This window comes from Myotis davidii, unplaced genomic scaffold, assembly GCF_000327345.1.
Source record: "Myotis davidii unplaced genomic scaffold, ASM32734v1 scaffold134, whole genome shotgun sequence".
Taxonomy (NCBI): Eukaryota; Metazoa; Chordata; class Mammalia; order Chiroptera; family Vespertilionidae; genus Myotis; species Myotis davidii.
The window spans coordinates 4,399,598-4,408,593 of record NW_006288853.1 but is presented as its reverse complement, the minus strand read 5'-3'; the positions used below and the strand labels follow the sequence as shown (position 1 = coordinate 4,408,593).

At 58.0% G+C, this 8,996-nt stretch overlaps 1 protein-coding gene across 1 annotated transcript in view; it reads right to left on the bottom strand.

Annotated features, from left to right (window-relative positions):
- CDH23 (cadherin-related 23) overlaps window positions 1-8,996 on the bottom strand; it is a 413,720-nt gene that overhangs the window by 185,008 nt on the left and 219,716 nt on the right. Inside the window, exons 12-13 of the mRNA XM_015562107.1 lie at window positions 7,834-7,983; window positions 7,205-7,363 (exon numbers count right to left, since the gene is read on the bottom strand). Coding sequence (XP_015417593.1) covers window positions 7,205-7,363; window positions 7,834-7,983 — 309 coding nt within the window. The remainder of the gene's footprint in view (window positions 1-7,204; window positions 7,364-7,833; window positions 7,984-8,996) is intronic.

Genomic DNA, 8,996 nt, shown 5'->3' with positions numbered 1-8,996 from the left:
GTGCCTGTCCTACCTCTCGTTCCATCCCATTTCGGTTTTACGGATTGATATTTAGATTAAAGAGATAAACACAGTCGAGGAGCACTGAGGCCTGACAGCTGGAGGAACTCAGACCGTCAGTCACCAGCAGCAGCGCAGCGTCCTCCGGCTCCCGGCCAGCACCGGCACCTCACCGGCCCCCTGATTGGGGATGAGCCCAAGAGCAGATTAAAGGGGCCCACAAATACAGCCGAGACACCCCCAAAGTGGGGGAGAGTGTGTCTACAAAGGCCCAGCTTGGGAGCAGGGCTAGGTGACATATATACTATTTACCAGTGCCCCCCTCTCTGCCTCTCTCTCTCTCTCTCTGCCTCTCTCTCTCTCTCTCTAGCCTCCCTCTTCCCCTCCCCAGGCTGCAGATAAAGAATTCAATTTTCTTTTAAACGGTGGGGAAATTGGAAGAGATTTTGTTCTGTTTAAGCACAGCTGGAGTCTCAGGTCTCAAGGGATTGGAGAACAATGAGATCAATTAAGATGCCCGTGGTGAGGGGTGTCAGGAGGAAGTGGGGAGAGAGGGCATGAGGTGGGGGGGGGAGAGGGCTGCTCTCGGGAAGGGGCAGGCCCTAGCCTGTTGGGAAGCCCAGCTGCCACTCTTCCCTGCGTTCACCGGCCTGTGTCTGCTGGGCTTTGCTGGTCTGGGGATGGGGCCTCCTCAGCGGGTTGTGTTGTCATCTTGTAGACTTACTAATAATTCATGTTGGCAATTTCTGTCATCAGCGTTATATGATTATAGATTCAAGTTGGACCAATGCTCTCAGAAGAGGGAGCGGCCCCTGGATGGACGCCTGGCACGCAGAGGTGCTGGCACACTGTCCGCAATATTGTGTGCGGGCTGGGGACCGCGAGTTCCCACACAGCAGTCCACAAGTGCGATGGGGGGATTATTCTCCCAGCTTTAGAGAGGGGGACGGAGACCCCGGGACAGCTAGTCACCCGCCCAAGGCCAACCTGTGGTAAGAGGCTGAGGCAAGACTCCAACCAGGGCTGCTTGCCCACTTCAGTGTTTGCAAAGGTGCAGGGTCCACCTGGCAGTCAGGTGGGGTTGGGATTGCATCCACTGCCTTTCACCTGCAGCTCCCTCAGCCTGGGGCAGCCCTTTCCCTGATCACCCCCCACTGCCACCCACCTCGGAGTTAGACACAGCAATGGCCAGGCTCACAGAACAGGGCTTGACCCCGGTCTCCCTGGTTTCCCAGCCTGTTCCCAGCCAGGTTTCCTCCTGCAGGGGTGGATGCAGTTGAGAGGTGTCCCCTGGCCCTGCTGGGCAGCATGCCCTCTGCAAGGGGCAGAGGGACCAGGGAGCGCCACCTGAGGCTGCCGAAGGGGACTGGCCTTCCCTGCCCACCTGGCTGGGCCACCAGGTTCCCAGAATCGAGGAGAGGCACCCGCATTCAGCAGCATGGTGGGGCATGTGGGTGTTCCGAGCCTGCAGGATGAGGGAGCCCCCGGGTCACAGAGCTGGGGAAGCGCTCACTGCATTGCACATCCACCAGGTCTCAGCCGGGGGCAGTGACATCACAGCACACCTCTCCCTTGGGTGTCAGTGGCATTCACTGTGGGTGGAGGAGGGAGAGAAGGGACAAGCAGCAGCCGGGCTGTCTGTTGATGGGGGGAGTGGGGAGGACCAGGAGGAAAAGCTGGTTAGCTCTAGGAGCAGGAAGGCGGCTTCCGGAATTGTCACCAAATTTCCGGACAGGGCGGGAGGAGGGGCATGGTAGGCGAGGGAGCTCTGCAGGCCAGTGGGTACATGCAGGACCCTTGGAGGGCAGGGCAGGAAGACGGGCTAGACACATCCTGGAACCCTCTTGTCGTCCCTCCCCACTGGCCAACCTCCTGCGTGCCTCCCTGGCCCCAATCGTGCACTGGTGGGGTCTCTCGGCCTGGCCTGCACCCACTTGCAATCCAGGACTCTTCAGGGGATGTCGGGGAGCCAGTTTCGGCCCGATCCCACAGGCCAGGCCAAGGGACCCCACTGGTGCACAAATTCGTGCACCGGGCCTGTAGTATATTTATAACTCTAAAAAAGAGCAAAAAAAAAATATTGCATAAAAATAATCAAAACAATAACAATAAAACCCAACAATGTTGTATCAGGGTGAGAAAGATTCTGGGTAAATTTTTTGACTGCTGTCTCTGAACTGTCTGTGATGTTATATTCAAGTACAACTTACCTCCTTGCATGCTCCACCCCAAACCTCAAGCCCACTCATAAAATTGGCTTTAGTTCTAGTCTATACTAGTATACATCCCAGATGATCATGGTGGATTTTTACACTAGAGTTCAGCCCCTCAAAGTGCGCCCCCCCCCGCCCCCCGCTTTCCTCTGGGCACCATGAGCCGGAATGAGAGCCTCAGGAGCCAGAGGCCCTGCAACAGCACCGGCCCCCTCACCTCACTTTCTAACAAGGATAGGGGCTCCCCAGGGACCATCCAGGTTCCCTGGCTGCCGGGGCAGGGCCATGAGCATCAGGGTGCTGCCCCCACCCCACGAAGTCTCAGCCAGGAGGTTCGCGTGACCGGCTGAAACTTTGAGTGTTTCCTCCTGAGTGTGTTGGGTCCTACGCTGCCTCTGTGTGACATCCCACTCAGTTCTCACAACCTCCCAGACAGGATCCCATGAGGGCATCTCCCCGGGTCGCAGAGGAAGGTGCGCGGTGGCCTGTGGGGCTCGCACCTCAGCAGAGCTGGGCTTGCACACAGTGCGGAGGGCGGCGGGCAGCCGGGCTGGGGCCCTTCCAGGTCACTGATAAGAAAAACCACCCTTTCAGTCTGGCAGCCTCAACCAAGACGGGTGGGGGGCGGTGCAAAAGTAGGTTTATAGCTGTGAGTACTCGATACATAATACATTCTCGTATGATTATTCATTCGTTATTGTATGTTTTTCCGTAAGAACTGCAAACCCATCTTGCCCCGTCCGTGTTCACAGCCACATCGCCACAATGGGGCCTCCCGACAGTCCAGCCACGTGGGCTGGGCAGCCACAGCCTTTCCCACTTCAGGGAAGAAACCAAGTTCCCGAGAAGGATGGCCCTGTCCAAGGTGCCGCCAGCCTCCCAAGGACGGGCTGGGAGAGGGCATGGGGGTGGGTGGTGGAGAGGCGCCGTTCCTTCCAGCTCCCACTCTGACTTGCCCCTGGGCCGAGCAAACCATGAGCAGGGCCCACACCTGCCCAGTCAGGGCCCTTAAATGCCTCTCCTTCTTGCTTTGATTCCTCTGCCCGGAGAAGAACCCTGTGCGGTCTGTGCCCTAGCTCCGGAGTGGGGAGAAAAGGTCTTGGGGTATATATAGTAAGACCTGCCCCCGGAGGAACCTCCCTCTTGGATCCTACTCTGCCTCAGCATCCCTCTCTTGCTGCCCCAGCGACACAGAACTAATAAATCTGGGGACGCGAGCTCTATACTGCAGGGGGCCAGGCTGGCTCCTTGCACATCCCAAGTACAACCTGTCCCAAGTACAACAAATGCCCGCCATAGGCTGCCAGGATGAAATTGGAAAGTGAGTGTGGATGATTTATACGGGACTTCTCCGCTAACCAAACAGCAGCCCAGTGGGGTAGGTGGCAACTCAGGAGGAAGAGAGGTCGTTGAGTCCCATCTGCCTCATAAGAGCAGGACTCCACCGCCCTGCCCAGCACATCCCCTCACCACATTCCAGCCACGGGGCCTTTGCACGTGCTATTCCCTCTTTCTCCAATGTGCTTCCCTCCCGCGGCCTCCTGTTCATGCCTGCTCAATTGCCATTCCTCAGGGAAGCCTTCCCTGACCCCAGTCAACGTCAGGTGCCCTGTAGATATTCATAGCTCCCTGATCTGACCATCATAGCAAGTGACACTTAACATAAAAAAAGTTTTTTAGTATGAGCATCAGGCTTTCTTGGAAACTGCAAACTTCACGAGGGCAAGACTCACATCACCATTGTGTCCTCAGGTCATGTGCCCGAGGCATTCAAACATTTTTTTAAAACAAATGAAAGGTTTGATTGCTCTCCTACTGTCCAATGGCACCCACAAACCCTGCTAGGCCCCAGGTACCAATTGGTGCCCCAAGACCAGCAAAATCCCAGGAAGACGCCTCATGGTCTTCCCACCCGACTCCTGTTGTCAGGCCAGAAGGCAGGACTGGAAGGTGGGGATCAGAGCAGCCTTGGGGTATCAGGGGGAACAGACCATCCAGCTTAGAGGATGGGAGCCACCACCACCACACAGGAGCCTGCATGCACACAGATGTGTGGACCCTATGCACACCCCCCCGAGTGCATGTAGTTGCACATACAGGTACATGCCCAGACACAAGGGCATGCCTGTGCACACACAGCTTCCACAAACATACTTCACATGCCCACCCCCACCCATGTGGGTATCCGGGCCTTCGCACATCTCTCCCCTGTGTGGTCACCCGTCAGAGGACCAGCGCCCACTGACATCAGAGGTCCTGCATCCCTCCTTCCAGGAGGCCTTTCCTAATGAAGGCAGTTCCGGCTGCCTCGGGATTCCTGCTTCCAGGGAGTGGGGAGGTGAGGAAGTCCAGCCCTTCCACCCCAGCTGGGACGCCCAGGCCGGAGTGACAGCCCCCTCATAGTCTGGCTCCCTGAGCCACTATGAAACTAGGCAATGAGCCCCACTATAGGCAATGACCCACAGAAACAGGCCGTGCCGGGGAGCCCCCTCGCAGCAGGCTCTGCCCAGCCTTTAGTGCAAATTAAAACATTTCCCTTTTCTTCATAATTTTTTCCTGACACAACTGCCCATGAAACATTTTAATAACATCCCAGTAAAGGTCAAGGAGAAGGGATTTCACAGTCCCTGAGCAGCCACTGCAACTCCAGCCCCTCCCACAGCAAAGGAGGTGGGGCGGTGGGACTGACCCAGGGGCTGAGCAGAGAATGGCAGGGTGGGGGAGGGGAGAGCAGGGTGGTGGGTGTGCATGGTGTGGCCACAAAACTTGCTGCTGCCAGGAGCTCTGGAAGCACCTGGGGAGCTGAGGGGATGATGGTGGGGTTACCCAGGCGATGTTTTCACATCTCGACAGCAGCTTTGGAGGTGGTGGTGTCTTGTGCCCATTTTGCATATGAGGAAATAGACGCTTAGCGGTGACCTGGATAGACCTGCGCGCAGCAAAGGCAGGGAGACGGGGTCCAAACACTGTTCGCTTTCAGTCCTGAGCCCCCCTTTAGGTGCACAGCCCTGGGGCTAGAGCTTATCATTGGGCAGGACTGCTCTCTTGTGTCTGCACAATTCAACAAACGCTGGGCTGGAGGCTGAGAAGGAGGGGCCCGATGAGCCAGCCCTGAGCAGAGACCCTCAGGCAGCCTTAGAGTGCAACTCATCCGTGACACATGCCCAGGGGCCTGGAGAGGAACTGGAGAAGGGGTCCTGACACCCAGCAGGGGTCCACGCAGGCTCAGAAGTTGCTCCAGTGCTTGAGGAAACCCAGTGTGAGGACCTACTCTCCAGGGCCCGCCCCGGGTGGGGTCGGCCTGACACATCGTCCTTGGCACCAGTAGTTGGTCACCAGCCAAGTGCGCCTTCCCACACACCCCACCCCTGCTCCCTGGGCCCCCTCAACCCTTCTCCAGGGCTACAGTTAACTTGGGACTGCAAAGTGGAGACCCCATGTCCCCAGCAAGAATACCAGGAAGAAATCTCCAGCCCCCTTCAAGCTTGGAGCTAAAACTTAAATTCTTTGCCACGTGGTCCCAGGCCTATGGGGGTGGGGCCCTCCTCCCTGTGAGATCCTCGCAGCACAGACTGCTTGGGTGTCCTTCATCCTGACATTCAAAGGTGGCTGGAGGGCTGAAGATACTTTCTTTGCGTACAGAAGGCCCAGCCTCTCGGGGCTGCAGGAGGGTCCGTGGGGCCTCCGGCACCAGGTGACTGATTGCAAGGAGCACCTTGCGAAAGCCGGCGAAGCCAGGGGGTGGGGAAGCAGGGGGAAGCACGCAGCCACAGCAGACTTATTGTTTACGTGACGGCCTGCCTAGCTAAACATCTGTTTGAAGTATTAATAACTGTCAGATGGAAAGGGCCTAGGGGCTCAGTACAGTTTCATACCATCTGTCTGTAGAGTAAACACACTTTGGAGTAGGGGGCCTGGGATCAGCAGGCAACGTCTCTGTTTGCCATGAGGATGGAGCAGGAAAGAGGAGCGAGGACGCTGGGGGCCTCAGAGCGGGCAGGGTGGGGCAGCAGTGAGTGGGACTCCACAACGTTTACTGAGCACCTACTATGGGCAAGACCCTGAGCGTGTGGGACACACAGCTACCACTGTGATCTGCTCAGCAACCAATCCTCTTTCTTCCTATAACGGAGCATCCTCTGAAATAGCCCCTCCCTGTTTCCAGCCCACGCCCCGTCATTTGGATGCGCCGACCCCAACCCTGGGCTCCACAATGGCGAGTGGGACCCATCTCTGGTACGTCTAGGATGTCCATTCGAATCACGATGACTCTCTCCAGGACGGCCCCACAGGCTGGGTCACTGGACACCAGCTCTGGGACTTGTGCTGGAACTACTGAACTACTGAAACATAAAAGCTCCCCAGGAGGGTTGGTCAGTTGGTAAGAAGTAAGCCTAGAGTGCCCGTGTCCCTCTCTGCCAGCAGGAAAACACACAGCCTGGCGCTGAGGTCAGATTCCTGCTCAGCCGAGTGCCAGGACGCAGCCCGGCCTGAAATCGCTTCTACTTTTGAGTTACATGAGCCGATCCTTTTTCTGCTTGACACACATTTATGTCTCTTGAAACTGAAAGTACTGACTGATACACATGGACACTGGGAGGGGCCCTTATCAAAGTCTAAACCGAGGGCAGCTGGGGGTGCCAAGTGCCCTGGAGCAGCCCATTCTTCCCGGGAGCCTGTGCTCAGAGACACTGGCACCTCTTCCCATTAGAGGACCTTCCAGGGCTCCTGGCCCGCCAGGTGCCGTCCCTCTCACAGACAAGGCAGAAACCAGATCTCTGCGACCCCATCTTGTCGTCCCTCAGGCTGGCCCCTTCTCCACATGGCATGCAGGCCAAGGGAGCCCCATCCAGAGAGTCCAGATGCTTTCACACATCAACGCCCACCCCCCTGACAGCCTGGGCACCCGCTTCCTTGACTGCCCAGACTCCCTCTGGCTGCTCCCCATGGTTGACCCCAGTGCTCAGAGGCCCTGGAGGAGTGGGACTCACCAGCACTGTCAGCACCGAGGTCCCCACGGTGACGTTCTCGTACAGGCTGACGTTGTACAGCGGCTGGCTGAAGATGGGCCGGTTGTCATTCTCGTTGATGAGGGCGATCTTCACCTTGGCATAGCCCACGTGGTCGGGCACACTCTCATTGGCAAAGAGCTGCGTGCGCAGAGCAAGGCCCTGGTGAGCTCCCCTGTGCTTCCGGAGCCTTCGTCCCCGTAAGTCCCCCTGGGGCCTTTGCTGGTCCCAACCCGACCACCTGTCAGAGTCACTGCCCATCCCAGGAGTGGGTACTGGGAGTCCCCCCATCAGTGGTCACAGGCTAGAGTGTCCTCTGATTCTGCTGGGAGGGAGCGGCTGATGGGGGCTGGGCTGGCAGGGTCTGGACAGGAGAGCTCCTGATGGGTTCCTGAGGCGTTGACGGTGCCTGAGCAACTTCCATTCAATTCCTGGGCGTTTCCTTATCCTTGACAAGGGAAGGCTCAGCCCAGCCCCTGCCACAGCTCAGTGAGCAGATCCATGGGGCAGGGTGAGGAGAGGTGGAATTTAAGGGGATGGTGTCAACCTCCCACCCCCACGTCACCTGCAATCCCCCCACCCGGCCAGGAAGATAGTGAAAGGGGCCTTACGTCGAAGTCGTAGCGCTCCACGGTCTCGTAGTCCAGGGGGATGGCCACCCGGATGCGAATGTCCGCCTTCCCTTGGACGGAGGTGGGGGAGATGATGAAGTGGTGGGAGTTGTTCCCCACCAGGTACACCTCGAACATGCTGTTCAGGCCCTGGGGTTAAGAATGGAGGAGAAACAGTTCAGGCCCTGGGGTTAAGAATGAGGAGAAGCCAGTCCGAAGGCGCAGGAGGCCAAGGCCTGGAGCGTGCTGGAGGGGCAGAGCTGCTTTGGTGCGGGAGGTGGGTGAGGCAGGAATCCCCAGGCCCCCTCCTGGGACCCAGGCCTCCACTGAATGACCCTGGCCCAGCTCCCCGACCCCTTCCTGCCCTGTCTAGGCCCTTGGGAATCTCCTCCGGCCTTTCCCTTCATCACCCTGTTGGATGCCCACAACAACCCTTGTAGGTGGTTTGGTTCATTTCCATCTCCTGCTCCTTTTACCCTGCCCCAGTGACCCCAAGTGGAGAGGGACCTTCCAGCCGTGAGCCCCAGAGGGCAATGGAGGGACAGCCAGCGGGAGGGGAGAGAAGCAAGTGCCTAGGGTAGGCCTGGACAGGAGAGGGCACAAGAGACAGCAGGACCCTGCTTCTCCCATCCTCTCTTGGAACTGCTGATCAGGAGAACACTGGCTGGCTTACACGTGGAGCAGGAGTAAGTCCATAGGCTGAGTGGCAAAGTGGACCCCATGTGCCCCACACGGCGGCCAGCAGGACACTGGATCTCAGCCAGCCAGAGCTGCAGCACCCTTGGCAGGCCCCGCTAAGGCCCAGTTGCTTGGTTTCAGGTGTGGGGCGTGCGCCCTCTGGGTTAGGTGTTTCTGATCATCCTAACCAGGCTCGGGTTCACGGAGCCCTCCGATGCTGCGTGGCTCATCAGCACACAAAGTGTGTGACGTCTCCATGTGACCAGTCCCCAGATCAGGAGGGGGACCACCGCTGACGGTGGGAGACACAGCCCGAGTCTGGCCTGCTCCGAAAGGGATTCAACCTCTTCCACCTCCTGCGCAAAAGGGGGAGTTACCCCCAAACAACCCCTCCCCCCTTCAACCCAGGCAGGTGGCATGTGGTTTGTAACCAACTGGTCAGGAGCCTTTCCTGACCCAGGCTGCAGATGCCCAGCAGGTCCCCC